The 16702-nt window shown below is 38.3% G+C and overlaps 1 protein-coding gene across 7 annotated transcripts in view; it reads left to right on the top strand.

Moving 5' to 3' along the window:
* ARNT (aryl hydrocarbon receptor nuclear translocator) overlaps positions 1-16702 on the top strand; it is a 66664-nt gene that overhangs the window by 34552 nt on the left and 15410 nt on the right. For 4 of the 7 annotated variants that reach the window (XM_050749957.1, XM_050749965.1, XM_050749964.1 and 1 more), the window contains 8 exons: positions 1039-1252; positions 4204-4417; positions 6039-6141; positions 8271-8336; positions 8743-8828; positions 10684-10760; positions 11444-11578; positions 14052-14126. In XM_050749957.1, coding sequence (XP_050605914.1) covers positions 1039-1252; positions 4204-4417; positions 6039-6141; positions 8271-8336; positions 8743-8828; positions 10684-10760; positions 11444-11578; positions 14052-14126 — 970 coding nt within the window. Of the gene's footprint in view, positions 1-1038; positions 1253-4203; positions 4418-6014; positions 6142-8270; positions 8337-8742; positions 8829-10683; positions 10761-11443; positions 11579-14051; positions 14127-16702 lie in introns of all 7 variants that reach the window. The other 3 variants (XM_050749950.1, XM_050749943.1, XM_050749961.1) reach the window with 1 other exon arrangement.

Here is a 16702-nt window from a genome sequence, read left to right as displayed (position 1 = left end):
ATCCTCCTCTCCACTCTACTCCTGCTCTCCAGTTAACTTCGTCCCAGACGGGGGACCCATATAGGACTTTTAGTAGATGGTGTATCTTAAGTCTTGTAAGAAGTTGAGTGCACTGGCAGCACACCCAGATAAAGAAGGTAGGACTTTGTGCATTAATGGGCCAAATAAAACTTCAAAATCTTCAAATTCTGCCTTTTAATGTTGCAAATAAGAGAGAGACTTACCATATTTTATAGACCAAGGAAATCTATACCATCAATTCTTGTATCAGCTGTGGAGCTACATACTTGAGTTGGCAAAAATTGATCCTTTTATTTTCTGGCCTTTAAATAGTTGAATTAGTCAACATGGGAGTTAACCAAGCTGAGGTTATATGTTCCAATGGAACTTAAGTGAGTAAAATCAGCATTTAGAAATATTGTCATTTCTTTCTTTCTTTCTTTTTTCTTTTTGAGATGGAGTCTTGCTCTGTCACCCAGGCTGGAGTGCAGTGGTGCAATCTTGGCTCACTGCAGCCTCCACCTCCTGGATTCAAGTGATTCTCCTGTCTCAGCCTCCTAAGTAGCTGGGATTACAGGGGCATGCCACTGTGCCCTGCTAATTTTTGTATTTTCAGTAGAGACAGGGTTTCACCATGTTGGCCAGGCTGGTCTTGAACTCCTGGCCTCAAGTAATCCACCTTCCTCAGTCTCCCAAAGTGCTGGGATTACAGGCGTGAGCCACTATGCCTGGCCTGTCATTTCTTAAAACAGCTTTTTTTCTGAGGGAGTGGTAATTTGCAAATGATGTGAAGTTTCCAGGAAATAGGGGGAAGGGAATTGTATTATCTGCTTGTTCTCTGTCTGCCTTATTAGTTCTGTTTCATGCTTGCTTTGCATGAGAAGGTTGGCAAACCTTATTTTAACTGCTGAGACTTAAGCATCACTAAATCTGAATACCACATTCTTCAGCAGCACACTTGGTGTCCATATCACTCTCCCTGCTACCAAATGACCAGATGTGACCACCTGGATGGGGCTTCTCTCTCTTTCCATGCAGGGAAAATCACAGTGAAATTGAACGGCGGCGACGGAACAAGATGACAGCCTACATCACAGAACTGTCAGATATGGTACCCACCTGTAGTGCCCTGGCTCGAAAACCAGACAAGTTAACCATCTTACGCATGGCAGTTTCTCACATGAAGTCCTTGCGGGGAACTGGCAACACATCCACTGATGGCTCCTATAAGCCGTCTTTCCTCACTGATCAGGTCTCTGGGACTTACAGTTCTGAGAAAGTCTATAATCTGGGTGAATCTCTTGAAAGTTTTCGTTTTTTGGACAAGAATTCAGCTTTTCAGGAAAAAGTCAGACAATGGGAAAATGAATTTCAGTTCTTAGTTATAACATTAATTAGCATTGGGACAATTAGAAGTAGAGAAGAGTTGTGAAAACCATTTAACAAACTAATAAGTATTAATATTTGAGAACTTGACTCATGAATATAGCATATAGGATGGAAGAAGAACAGTGGACTCACAGAGGGAATGACTATGTCCATGGAACCAGTTTTCTTCCTTGCCTTTAGGGTTATAGAAGATGGAAGAAATCTATTTCTTATCCCTGAAGCAGCTTCTAGTTTTAGTAATAGAATGAATCTGTCCCTCTTTTGGTGATACAATAACTGAGAGTCTAATTGTTGCTTGGGATGTGCTCTGTTACATTTGATGCACTATGCAAAACAGAAGGCATAAAGATTTTCTGCCTTTTAGGAGCTTCATCTGAATATAAGTACGTGAGTGGCAGGATACAACAGAAAATGACAGGAAAATGCATAAAGAGAGGAATTGTATTTTTTAATTAGTAATTTTATGTGGGACTAGATAGACATATACCAAAGGGATGGCTAAAGTGAATAGAATGGCTAGACTTGAGTGAGGATGGTTAGGGAAGACTTCTGAGGGTAAGGAAGCCATGTTCTATTTTGGTTATTAAAATAACATGATCATTACAGAAAAATTTGGAAAATGTAGGAGGTATAAGAAAGAAAAAAATTTACTTCAGTATCAATCAAGTATGCCCTTAATGTCACCAATTTAATCAAATGATTAGAAAGGAGGAGAGAATATAGTTTGAGAAAATGGAATAAGAATTTTTCCAAATAGGATGGTCTACTTAAAAGTACATGCTTTATAGTTACATACATTGAAATAGTTAATATGCTTTAACAGTACATGTGCAGGTATTCAACAAACTCCAGTTACGCACCTTTTGTGGGCAAACCAGGTGTGTTGTGCTGTGAGAAATAGAAAGAATGGTAAGAGAAATGGTCTTCTGGTGGAAACAGACATGTAAATAAATAAATTAAACATAGAACTAGTTCTATAACGGAAGTGCAGTAATGAATCCTGTAGAAATGCAGATACGGAAAATGAGTTGGGGAGTAGTGTTGAGGATTTTGGGAATCACTTGAGCAAAAACTTAGAAGTGTGGAATAATTGGGTTGTGCAAAGAAAGTCAAGTGTTTTAGCATGTTTTTGGGAGGTAATAGGAAGGCAGGCTGGGATCTAATGATGGAATGTTTAGGTGTTAAAGAATTTAGATTTTAATTTTTATGCAGTGGGGAGACATCAAAAATGTATTAGCAGATCTGGTAGCATTTTAAGGATGGATTGAAAGCAGGGCAATTACTTAATTAGTTTTGGCAAAAGATGACTAGGACAGTGACAAAGCATTGGAAAGTAGAATTGATAAAACTGAGTTATCACTGGAATGTGAGAGAATAGTTAGATTTTGAGGCTTCCAGCTTGGGAGGGTGCTGTTAAGAAAGAATATTGGAAGAGCGTGGCAGGTTGTTTTTTTAAGAGGGAAATAATGATTCAGGTTTTGGAATGTTGATGTTGAGTTGCTAGTAGAATATTTATAAATGTTTTGCAGATACTTGAAAGTCAAGTCTGCTGAAAGCTCAGGAAAAAAAAATTAGTCAGGTCTAGGGATATAGACTTGGGTATTATTTCGTAGTGGGGAAGAGTGAATATGATTTCCCAGGAAGAAAGTATGGTGTTAATAAAGAGAACTTAAGATGAACTTTGGAAATGTCTACATTTAAGACTTGAACAAAGGAAAGGAAGTCTGAAACAGAAGAGGAAGCAAAAATTGGAATACAGCCTCATAGAAGGAGGTAGGAAAAAATAAAATGTAAAGGATAAGATGGACAAGATTGTCAGATTCTGCAGAGAGGTTGAATAAAGTGATGAAGACCCAGGAGAAGGGACTTGAATTGGTATTTAGGAGGACATTAGTAACCTCCTTAAAAATATATGTATGCTGTTCCTGGCAGAACAAAAACCAAACCGAACAGGAAAACAGTAGTTTAGAGTGCAGATTGACGTGGGATTGAGAAATAATTGAAAGGTAAGAGGATAAAGCCAGTGAATATAACATTATTCTTAGTATAAGCTTCCTGCTGAAAAAGAGAGATGAGATGGGTCAAAGTGAGGGAAGATTTACATAGAATTGAGAAAACCTGATCATTTTTATAGGCCTCAGGGGAAAGAGAGAAAGTTGGAATATTTGTCAAGCAAGATCCTAAAAAGAGACCAGACAGTATGGAATTAAGAAGTCAATTATTGTTCATGGTAAGCCTTTTTTTTGAGACAGGGTCTCTTGCTCTGTCACTCAGGCTGGAGTGCGGTGGTGTGATCTCAGCTCATTGCAACCTCTGCTTCCCAGGCTCAAGTGATCCTCCCACCTCAGCCTCCCGAGTAGCTGGGACTACAGTCATGTGCCACCACACCTGGCTAGTTTTTTTTGTGTGTTTTGTTTTGTTTGTTTGTAAAGACGGAGTTTCGCCCTGTTGTCCAGGCTGGTCTTGAACTCCTGGATTCGAGTGACCCTCCCACTTTGACCTCCCAAAGTGCTGGGATTACAGGCATGAGCCGCTGTGCCTAGCCCAAGCCTTATTATTCTTCTTGAATCCTGAGATAGAGAGGAAGAGGTGGATAGTGACAGAGAAAGTGAAGAAATATGTATTAGAAAAAACTTTCTTATTTTTGAAGGTAACTACGTTTAGGGTGGAAACCTGTGACTATGGATCAGGTGTGAGCCAGCAGTTGCTTATGGAGAGATGCATATGGCCTGAAGTGTCTTACTTCTTCCTGTGAATAGAAATACTTGTTTTTTCAGAGTTCAATATTAACTTCTATTTCTTTTTCTTGGGCAGGAACTGAAACATTTGATCTTGGAGGCAGCAGATGGCTTTCTGTTTATTGTCTCATGTGAGACAGGCAGGGTGGTGTATGTCTCTGACTCCGTGACTCCTGTTTTGAACCAGCCACAGTCTGAATGGTTTGGCAGCACACTCTATGATCAGGTGCACCCAGATGATGTGGATAAACTTCGTGAGCAGCTTTCCACTTCGGAAAATGCCCTGACAGGTGAGAGTTATGTGTATGGGAAATGAATGAGAAGCCCTTTCTTCTTTTTTTCCTGAGGCTTAAGAGATGTTTTAGCCTTTAAATTGGTTTGTTGACTCTGGCAAGACTTCAAGAATTTTCTCCTTTAATGAATATAAAGGAGTTCTTTTTATCCATATGAGATTATCTACTTTGTGGCTCATCCTTAGAAAATATTTCATTAATGATAATATTTTACATTTATCTTAATATTAGTGTAAATAGAACAGTAAAAGCCAAACTTACAGTACTTTTTTTTTTTTTTTTCCATTCTAAGGGAATTACCCATGCTTTTATCTCATTTGTATGGATAATTATCTGGTATTTTTTCTACCTCCTAGTGCTTGGCTTTGTGCTAGGTTCAATGATAACAGCTTTTTATTCTATAGATATGGTCATTGGTCGGTGTACAAGGTGTTTTATGTTGTTGTTTGTATCTGTACTGTTGTTCTTTTTTTCTCCCCTATTTTATTATGTTCAGTCTTTTGGCCAGAGTTTGGCTAGAGGAAACAAGTCATATCTATTCTTGAGCAACTCTAGAAAAAAATTTAAAGTGGAAGCAGATAAAAACTGGTAGTTAAAATGCAAGAAATTTCAATATACTCATATTAGTGTTGTTGATCTTTAGTTTTTCTCCTTTTTTTCCCCCCCAAAAAGAAACAGGGTCTCACTCTCTTGCCTAGGCTGGAGTGCAGTGGTGCATCATAGGTTACTGTAATCTTGAACTCTTCTGGGCTGAAGTGATCTGCCTTCTTACAGCTTCTTGAGTAGCTAGGAGTAGTTCATGTCACCACACTTGGCCAATTTTTAAATTTTTTGTAGAGACAGGTTCTGTCTGTTGCCCAGACTGGTCTCAAACTCCTGGTCTTCAGCATTCCTCCCACCTTGGCTTCTCAAAGTGCTGGGATTACCGGCATGGGCCACTGCACTTGACCAGTTTTCCCCTCCTGTATGTTTTTATGATTTCATTTTTCTAGTTCTTCCTTTTCCCCAAAAGTTGTTCTTCGTTTCTATATAATAAAGAAGACAAACAGATATATATGTTTCTATAACATATAAAATTACTTGGTTTTTTTATTTGTAAAATTTTTTATTTTTGTTTTGTTTTGAGACAAGGTCTTGCTTTATTGCTGAGGCTGGAGTACAGTGACTCTTCACAGGCACAGTCATAGCACACTATAGCCTCAAACTCCTGCGCTCAAGCAGTCCTCCTGCCTCAGCCTCCTGATTAGCTGAGACTACAGAAAATTACTTGTTTTTCAACCACTGACGTTTACTCTGTATGTATGTCTGTATGTGTATACAAATAATCAGGCATGAGAATATAGCCTTGCCTCTTGTTTTCTAATACTACTTTCCACTCCTACTTTTCCTTGCACAATGTTATTTTCAGTGCTGCCTTTGAACTTAAGAGTGAGATTCATTGATGATAATTGAAGTATTTTAGACTTAAAAAAAAAAAATCATCTCCTGCTTGGTCAGTTCTAAGCAAGGAGATTAAGGGCATGAATAGGATGCTTACTTATCTTTGCCTTCAGTGTCTCTCCCCCTCTTCCCCACACACAAAAATGCACTCCAGACTGCTCTTCACATCCTCCTTCAGGGCGTATCCTGGATCTAAAGACTGGAACAGTGAAAAAGGAAGGTCAACAGTCTTCCATGAGAATGTGTATGGGCTCAAGGAGATCATTTATTTGCCGAATGAGGTGAGTGTCAAGCTGAGGATTGTGATTTGGTATAGGAAGGATCAAGAGCTGAGAGTTTTATTTCTGTTGGAGTTAAGTTGGATTAGCTCCAGTGGATTAAATTTAACTCTCCCTACCCGGATGGATTGTAACACAGAATAAAGTATTTGGTAAAGGAACTAATGTTTCTGAACTTCCCAGACACTATGATAGGTGCTTTCTGTCATCTTATTTCATCCTCACAATTGCCCTGTAGTGTAAGATTGATGGTTACCGTTTTGCAGATGGAAAAACATATATAAAGAAATGAACTTGGCTGGGTACAGTGGCTGAAGCCTCTAATCCCAGCACTTTGGTAGGCTGGGGAGGGTGGATCACCTAAGGTCAGGAGTTCGAGACCAGCCTGGCCACCATGGTGATACCCCATCCCTACTAAAAAAAAATACAAAATTCGACGGGTGTGGTGGTGTGCACCTGTAATCCCAGCCACTCGGAGGCTGAGGCAGGACAATTGCTTGAACCCAGGAGGCAGAGGTTGCAGTGAGCCGAGATTGTGCCATTGCACTCCAGCCTAGGCAAAAAGAGTAAAACTGTCTCAAAAAAAAAAAAGAGAAAAAGAAATGAATTTCCCACTATTACATAGTGTTTGATACAGGATTTTGTTTTAATTCATAGTTGTCTGACTACAAAACCTGTACTTTTTCCCCATTAAAACACAAGGCAATATCCATTTACTCAGACCATTTCTTCTTTTTGTTTTTGGTTAGAAATTTGAGACTTCCTATGTCTTTCAGTTAGTGTTTAGTGTTTATAAATGATATACTGTATATTTTAGGATTCTGTAGAAAAGATGGTGGTCCTTTCTAAACAGGTACAAAAGACATCTTGGGGTCACAAAATTCAGGTTATATAATGGAAATTGACTACATTGTACGAAAAGGATGGTTGCTAGAAATTATGGGTAGGATATTAAAGGTTTGCTTGGAGAGGCACAAAATTGAACATTATGTGGTTTAGTGATTTATTTTTATTTTTATTTATTTATTTTTTTGAGACAGAGTCTTGCTCTTTTGCCCAGGTTGGAGTGCAGTGGCATGATCTTGGCTCACTACAACCTCTACCTCCTAGGTTCAAGCGATTCTCATGCCTCAGTTTCCTGAGTAGCTGGATTGCAGGCGCATGCCACCACAGCTGGCTAATTTTTGTATTTTAGTAGAAACAGTGTTTCACCATGTTGGCCAGCCGGCCTCAAACTCTTGACCTCAAGTGATTCGCCTGTCTCGGCCTCCCAAAGTGCTGAGATTACAGGCCTGAACCACTGTGCCCAGCTTGTAACTTAGAGTAGCTTCTAGACTCAGACTGCTGGATTTTGTTTTAATCCATATTCTGTGGATTTGAATTCTAGCTTTGATGCTATCTTCTGAAACCTTGGATGATTACATGACTATATTGTGCTTTGATTTAATCATCTCAATGGCGATAATGTTAATACTGACTTTATAAAGTTGTTATGAAGATTAGATGAATTAATATATGTAAAGATATTTAGAACAGAGCATGACATGTATTAACCCTATGTAAGTTTTATTTTTATTTTATAGAATGGGGAGAGGGAAAGTAGCATTGGCAGGAGTATCCCAATATGTGGACATGGCTAATGCAAAGACATAGGCAAGAGTGAGATAATAATGAACTATAGCAATTACATTAAGTTGTGGTTAATGTAGAGCAGGAGTAAGCAAACCACAGCCCTTTGTTTGTAAATAAAGTTTTATTGGAACATAGCCATGCCCATATTTTTACATATTATCTATGGCTACTTTCATGCTATAATGCTAGAGTTGACTAGTTGCAACAGACCTTCTGGCCCATGAAGCTGAAAATACTTACTATCTGGTACTTTACAGAAAAAGCTTACCAACTCTTGTTGTTGAGAATATTTGCATTTGAAGAATATATGGAACATTTTGACTTCAAATTCTAAAAGTTCTAGAAATACTAAACCTGACTTACCTTTATCCTTCATTATTAGAAGCATTACCAATTTTCTATGTCTAATTGTATCCAGAGCCTGTTATTCTGCTATTACTGTGGAAAGTTCTTTGATAGTGCAGCCTGATTGCTTTTAATCTCTTTGTTCTTTGAAACAGGTGTGGCAGTAGCTCTGTGGACCCAGTTGCTGTGAATAGGCTGAGCTTTGTGAGGAACAGATGCAGGTGAGATCCTAAGTGGTGAAAACCAAAGGGATGGCCAAATACCAGTAGAGATCATCACATTTTTACCTATCTTACTGTAGTTGTTCCTTCAGCAGCCCTCACTTTCATCCCTTACCTCCCAGTTACTTTTTTTTCTGGCAATATTTTCCTAAACTTCTAAAACTTCTCTTGAAAATCCTGTTTAAGGAAGTTGCTATGCTATTTTACCTGCTTTCCTCCTACTGCATACCTTTTGGTTACTTTACTTTGGCAAGGGTAAAAATGTGGTGGTCATTTTTGGGTGGGAAAGCTGATTATCCTGTTTTGTAAACTCCTAAGAGCCTAAACTTAAAGGTACTAAGCCAGCATTGCCCTTTGAGTTTTACTGGGTAGATTTTTTTTTTTCTAATTCCTGTAACTCTTCTAGGAATGGACTTGGCTCTGTAAAGGATGGGGAACCTCACTTCGTGGTGGTCCACTGCACAGGCTACATCAAGGCCTGGCCCCCAGCAGGTAAGAAAGTGAAACAGTAGATATTTCCCCTTAGAACCGTTGGTTTCTCACAGAGTCCATGAAAACTAATATTTATTATATACCTGGTATATGAAATGTACTTTTGTATAATATGAAAGAAAATAGGAAAGTAAAATACACAATCTTTCCCTTCCGTTATTGAGCTTTTATTCCAGTTGAGGAGATAGATAATTCAGGCTGGAAAATGATTCAGTGTTGGCTATGTCACAGAATGTGGTCTTTAATGCACAAATTTATACTGAACATATGTGTTCTAAGCACTTCTTGCAAAGAAGCATAGACATTGAATGCAGTTAATTTGAGAAAGCTTTCTAAACTAGGAACAAGACTTTGAGGGAAAAGGGGGAAATGCCTTTATTGTAATAACTTATTGAGGATATTCTCTGCAAAGGCTTTAAATCAAGCTTTGAGCAGATTGGCTTTACTAGAACTTGAGGTCAAACACGGAATGTGAGAAAGGTGATTGGGTTGCAGGGATCAACGTTTTAAGTTGGCTTGTCAGAGTTTCCAAATCTTAGCAACTTTATTACTTCCCTGCCGCATGGATATTATTGGAAAGTAGGGATTTGGGGGAGACAGAAACTAAGAGAAAAGAGAAGCAAGGTGATGTGTTTCAGAAAGAGGTTAAACTTTGGACGTGGAAAAACCTGGGTATGATTCCTGTCATTGTTATTTATTAGTGGCATTGCCTAGGGTAAGTTGCTTGACCTTTATAAAGCTCAGTTTTCTCATCTGTAATTTGGAGTTAGTACATCCTGTATAGGGGTTTTGTGAGGATTAGATTTAATTTAAGGAAAGCATCCAGCCCAGTGCCTGGCATGTGGCAGGTACCCAATAAAAGTAGTTAATGTAATTAAAAAAAATTTCACTGAAGTAGTAATGACATTTGAATTACTTAGTCTATATACTACATAATCCATACATTTAAAGTATGTTATCTTTCATACCTCTGTGTAGCATCAAGGAGTACTATTTTTCTGGATAAAAAGAATATAACTGTGCAAACAATAGGGGAGAAATGCAGTCTTCTTCCTTTTCTCTATAAAACATTGGTTTCTCTCTTTTCCAAGGGACATGAATAACTATTGATGGTTGGTATAACTTCATTTTGGGTTGCTTGCTAACTTTAAAAGTCACAGATTAGGCAAAGCATACATTTTCTGCCTATAACACGGTCATAGAATGGATGTCTTCATATATGCCTTATTTGGCCAGCATAGTTTTTTAGAATACTCTGGGTAGGACTTGTATTTCCAGTTTACTATAATTAACATGGGTAAAAGGTAGGAATCCATATATATGTAAATACTTAAAACAATGACTGGCATATATGGTAAATTTTATGTAATTGTTTATTTTTATTCTTACTTATCATTCTCTATTGCTTTATGCTTAGCCTCTTCATAACTGGATGTATTTTGTTTTGTTTTGCTTTTTGTTTTTTTTTTTTTTGAGAGGGAGTCTCACTCTGTCTGTCACCCAGACTGGAGTGCAGTGGTGCGATCTCGGTTCTCTGAAGCCTCTACCTCCTGGGTTCAAGTGATTCTCTCTCCTCAGCCTCCCAAGTAGCTGAGATTACAGGCGCATGCCACCACGCCTGGCTAATTTTTGTATTTTTAGTAGAGATGGGGTTTCACCGTGTTGGTCAGGCTGGCCTCAAGCTCCTGTCCTCAAGTGATCTGCCCACCTCGGCTTCCCAAATTGTTGGGATTACAGGCGTGAGCCACGGTACCTGGCCCATAAATAGGTCTATTTTGAATCTTTACTTGTCTGAGTTTTGAAGGCATTTGAGTTGGAGGTCCCTGTTAAACCTTTTAACCTCACCTTTCTGAAGGTGTTTCCCTCCCAGATGATGACCCAGAGGCTGGCCAGGGAAGCAAGTTTTGCCTAGTGGCCATTGGCAGATTGCAGGCAAGTATGAATTTTCCACATGTATATCCCCTTTCAATTAGAAAAAATCTTCAGGACTCATTCCTGTTAATTTTCTTTTACTTTCTGAATACAAATGAAGAATTCCACAAAACTGTAAAAATTTGAAGGAATATGGCATTTATAGTGACCATTGCTATTCTTGGACTTAAGTAGAAGTTGAAAAGCATGAGAGGAGGGAGATCTTTTTCCCCTTGTCTTAATTTTAGCTTTACTATGCTTAATTTTCAATTGCCAGTTAATCTCCTTTCCCCCTGTACAAAAGAAGAAAGATCCTTTTCATTTTATCATTACCTGACTAACATTAGAAAAGTGGAATTATTTTGATTTTTTTTCATAAGTATAGATAAGTTTCTTGGTTACTTGTACCATATCAGCCTGAGTAATGAGCTCAGCCTAGCTAGATGAAAGTATGTGGATTTTGGGTTGAATAAACTTTATTCTTACTTTACTAACTTGGTAAAGTGTAAATGTTTGGGAGTAGAGCTAGACCTTATGCCTTGTCTGATTGTGATTGTCATTTTTTTTCCTTTTTGGATAAAATGTGAACGTTTAGAAAGTCCTAAAATGGAATCTTATGTGTATGCAAAAGACCATGAGGAGATAGGAAATACATCTGTAAAGACTGGTGTCATTTTACCTCATTTTTATCTCTTCACTCTCAGGTAACTAGTTCTCCCAATTGTACAGACATGAGTAATGTTTGTCAACCAACAGAGTTCATCTCCCGACACAACATTGAGGGAATCTTCACTTTTGTGGATCACCGCTGTGTGGCTACTGTTGGCTACCAACCGCAGGTGAGGAGCTGGAGCTATTACATCACTAATACCTAGGCCTCCATTTTCCTATGGCTGTTTGGAGATTATGTAATCATGTAGTTCCTAAGATAGCCAAAACATACCAACCTCAGTTGAGAAAAAGAGATCATCATATTCTGTTAGTACCTAACATTATTTTCAGCTTCCTATTAGGACTGTCATCTCATGTAGAGAAATACGGCTTGTCAAACCAGGTGGGAGCAGCAGGTACAAATATGTATTTATTTTTTGTTATTCATATTAATACAGATAATGATTCAAAGGTACTCATATTAATTAGTTACACCAGTATAGCCACATTTAGATAATTCACGTAATTACCTAAATGAATAATGGCCCATAAAACATGCAGATTTAGCACCAGTTATTATAATTTACTCGTGCAACAGACCAGTTAGCCATCTCTGAATTGACTCATCATATAAACTTTTAAAAGGGTTGTGGGAAGGAAAGACTTCTGGCTGTGGCTATGTGAAAGAGGTTGGTGAAAAAGAGGTCTTGAAAACAAAGAACAAAGAGAATGTACACTACCTGATTCAACACTAACTATAAAGCTATTACCAAGACAGTGTGGTGTTGGTGTAAGGATAGATACATAGATCAATAGATCAGAATAAGGTCTATTCTTATACTTGTCAACTAATTTTCAGCAAAGGTGCCAAGACAATTCAATGGATAAAATAAATATTTCTAACAAATGGAACAATTCGATATCTGTATGCAAAAAAAATAAACCACACCCAAAAATAAAAACACATAGATCTTATCTTATACAATTTACAAAATCAGCTCAAAGGCCTAAATGTGTAAGAGCTAAAGTTACAAATAAACTCCTAGGAGAAAATCTCTGTGATTTTGAGTTAAGGAACAGATTTCTTACATGACACTAAAAGCATGATTCACAGAAGAAAAAAAATGATAAATTGGATTTAATTGTAATTAAAGTTTGCCGTCTTTAAAGGATATTATTAAGAAAATGAAAAAAACCAGACATAAATGGAGAGAAAATAGTTACAAATCATATATCTGAAAGAGGCTTTGTACCAGGAATATATAAATAACTCATTAAGACAAACAGCTGGTAAAAAAGGGCACAAGACTTGACATTTGACCAAAGAATAAATATGCATTTATGCACATGAAAAGATGCTCAACATCTTTTTACCCTTAGGAAACTGCAAATTAAAATCACAATGAGATACCCACTAGAATGGCTATAATCAAAAAGTATTGTTGAAAATGTGTAGAAGCTGGAAGGAACCCTCATACATTGCTGATAGACTTGTAAAATGGTATAGCTACTTTGCAAAAGCATTTTGGCAATTTCCTACAAAGTTAAACATACTCTTATCCTATAACCTAGCAATTTCATTCCTAAGTATCTACCTAAGAGAAATGAAAACATGTTCACACATAGATTTGTACATAGTTGTACACAGTTCGTATCTGTATTATTCATAATAGCCAAAAAATGGAAACTATTTAAACGTCCATTAACATTTTGTAAATGAATACACAACTGTGTTGTATCCATGTTAGAATACTACTCAGCATAAAAAGGAATAAACTACTGATAATGCAACCATGTAGATGAACTTCAAAAATACCATGCTCAGTGAAAGAAGCTAGACCCAAAAGACCACATACTGTTTTGTTTTATTTATATGAAATTTGTAGAAATAGCAGAACTAGAGAGGCAGAAAGCAGATTTGTGGTTGGCTGGGGAGGGGAGTGGGAACAGAGAGTGACTGCAGATAGTCCAAGGGAACTTTTTGAGGCAGTGAACGTGTTCTAAAACTGGATTGTGGTAATCATTGCACAATTGTATAAATTTAGTAGAAGTCATCAAATCATACACTTAGAAAGGCTGAATTATGAATATAAATTATACCTAAAATTTATAATCTCATTAAAATAAATATATAATATTCTGAAAAAGAAAAATGTTTTAGAAGCCAGCTCCTTAACAGATTCTGTCTTCTTTTAGCATATTTCATCTTTTGTTTATTGTCTTATTTTTCCCTCCACGCTTAACTATAATCTTAGGATCAAAACAGAAGAAATAAAACCCAGGTCCCCAGCTGATGGGCCAGGCCAGTTAGATGACCATAAAAGTATATATCTTGGCTGGGTATGGTGGCTCACACCTGTAATCCCAGCACTTTGGGAGGCCGAGGCAGGTGGATCACTTGAGGTCAGGAGTTCGAGACCAGCCTGACCAACATGGTGAAACCCTGTCTCTACTAAACAAAAATACAAAATTAGCCAGGTGTGATAGCACATGTCTGTAATCCCATTTACTTGGGAGGTTGAGGCAGGAGAATTGCTTGAACCCAGGAGGCGGAGGTTATAGTGAGCCAAGATCGCGCCATTGTACTCCAGCCTGGGCAACAAGAGCAAAACTCCATCTTAAAAAAAAAGTATATATCATACTTTTCTTTCTCTCTTCTAGGAACTCTTAGGAAAGAATATTGTGGAATTCTGTCATCCTGAAGACCAGCAGCTTCTAAGAGACAGCTTCCAACAGGTAACTTTTTTCCTGGTTTGGTTCTGAATAAATATGTATCATATTCACTCCATAAATATTGACTACTGATTAACTGAACACTGTGGCAAGCACTACAGTTTTATGTTCTTTAGTACTTAATCTGCATTTTTAAGAAATAGAAAAGGATTAATACTTTGAAATTATGGATAATCCCCAAGGTATTTCTGTTTGGCTTTGGCTATTTACTGTCTTGTATTCAATTAACTGTATCCAAGGAGCTGTCTTTAAGGTATTTAAACTATTGGGCCAAGCATGGTGGCTCATGCACCCAATCTCTGTAGATGCTGTGAAAATAGATGTTCTCATCTGGGCGCCGTGGCTCACACCTATAATCCCAGCTCTCTGGGAGGCTGAGGCAGGTGGATCACTTGAGGCCAGGAGTTCAAGACCAGCCCGGCCAACACAGTGAAACCCCATCTCTACTAAAAATACAAAAAATTAGCCTGGTATGGTGGTGCATGCCTGTAATCCCAGGTACTCGGGAGGCTGAGGCACAAGAATCACTTGAACCGGGGAGGCAGAAGTTGCAGTGAGCTGAGATCATACCACTGTACTCCAGCCTGGATGGCAGAGCTAGACTCTGTCTCAAAAAAAAAAAAAAGAAAAAAAAAAAAAAACGGTATACTTCACTAAGCTTGTAGTAGAAAAATTCATTTTATACAGTTAATTTTTTTTTTAGGAGTCTAGCTCTGTCGCCAGGGTGGAGTGTAGTGTGTGATCTCGGCTCATTGTAACCTCTGCCTCCCGAGTTCAAGCGATTCTCCTGTCTCAGCCTCCCAAGTAGCTGGAATTACAGGCATGCGCTGCCATGCCCAGCTAATTTTTGTATTTTTAGTAGAGACAGGGTTTCAACATGTTGGCCAGGATGGTCTCAATCTCCTGACCTTGTGATCCACCCGCCTCAGCCTCCCAAAGTGCTGGGATTACAGGCGTGAGCCATTGCGCCCAGCCTAGACGGTTCTTTTATGGATCAGTGAGAGTTGTAATGAATTATATAAGCTGACTGTTAATTGTCATTCTCAGGCTTCAGCTTCTGAAAATATCTGGTGAATTTTATAGACGGCTTTCGATAACGGTTTTTACTTTGTATTAGACAAGTTAATTAACCTCTTTAAGTCTCAGTAGTGTCCTTACTGATACAATGAATATATTAATAGTACCTTAATTCAGATGGTTGTTGGGAAGATTAAATAAGGTAATGAATATAAAACACATCACCCAGTATTTGATACATAGTATTACAAAATAGGTGGTTGGCTTCTAATACTGGTTTTTTATTTTTTATTTTTTAATTTTTAGGAATATAGAGTTAAAAGATTATTTTCTATTCCATGAGACTAGTGTGTAAAATAACCTAAAATTGGCTGGGCATGGTCACTCACACCTGTAATCCCAGCACTTTGGGAGGCTGAGGCAGGTGATCACTTGAAGCCAGGAGTTTGAACCAGCCTGGCCAACATCTTGAAACCCTGTCTCTATTAAAAATACAAAAATTAGCCAGGTATGGTGGCTCATGCCTGTAGTCACAACTACTTGGGAGGCTGAGGCACGAGAATTGCTTGAACCCAGGAGGCAGAGCTTGCAGTGACCCAAGATTGCCCCACTACACTTCAGCCTGGGTGATAAAGCAAGACTGTCTAAAAATAAAATAAAATAAAAAATAGAATAACTTAAATTACTTTTAAAAAGCAAAACAAGACTAAAGCCAACTTAATTTTATTTATGGAAGCCTCTGTAGATACTGTGAAAACAGATGTTGTCTGGGCGCTGTGGCTCATGCCTATAATCCCAGCACTTTGGGAGGCCAAGGCAGGCAGATCATTTGAGGTCAGGAGTTTGAGACCAGCCTGGCCAACATGGTGAAAACCCATCTCTACTAAAAATACAAAAATTAGCTGGGTGTGGTGGGGCACACCTGTAGTCCCCAGCTACTCAGGAGGCTAAGGCAGGAGAATCACTTGAACCCGGGAGGCGGAGGTTGCAGTGAGCCAAGATTGCAGCACTGCACTCCAGCCTGGGCAGTAGAGTGAGACTCCATCTCAAAGAAAAAAAGAAAAAAAAGAAAAAAAATGAAAACAGATGTTCTCAGATTTCAGGGGAAAAAATAGGACTGAAGAGCAACATGTAAGCTATATTCAGTGTCATTAAACTTACCAAATTTCTGGTATAGACTTGTAAAGGTAGCTCAGAGTATTTTTAATGGATTTCCCAAGGGAAGTAGGGAAACAGTCTTTTCCTTCCTGGAAATAAGTATTATTCCTTTTTGACTAGAATAGTAATAGGTTGGTGCAAAAGAAATTGTGGTTTTTGCCATTTTTTTTTTAATGGCAAAAATGCAATGACTTTTGCACCAACCTAATAAGAAAGCTTGAGTCTCTGGCCGGGCTCAGTGGCTCAAGCCTATAATCCCAGCACTTTGGGAGGCCAAGGCAGGCGGATCACGAAGTCAGGAAATTGAGACCATCCTGGCCAACATGGTGAAACCCTGTCTCTACTGAAAATACAAAAATTAACTGCGCATGGTGGCACGTGCCTGTAATCTCAGCTACTCGAGA

The sequence above is a fragment of the Macaca thibetana genome, chromosome 1 (assembly GCF_024542745.1).
Source record: "Macaca thibetana thibetana isolate TM-01 chromosome 1, ASM2454274v1, whole genome shotgun sequence".
NCBI classification, from domain to species: domain Eukaryota; kingdom Metazoa; phylum Chordata; class Mammalia; order Primates; family Cercopithecidae; genus Macaca; species Macaca thibetana.
This window is presented reverse-complemented; position numbering and strand designations above follow the sequence as displayed.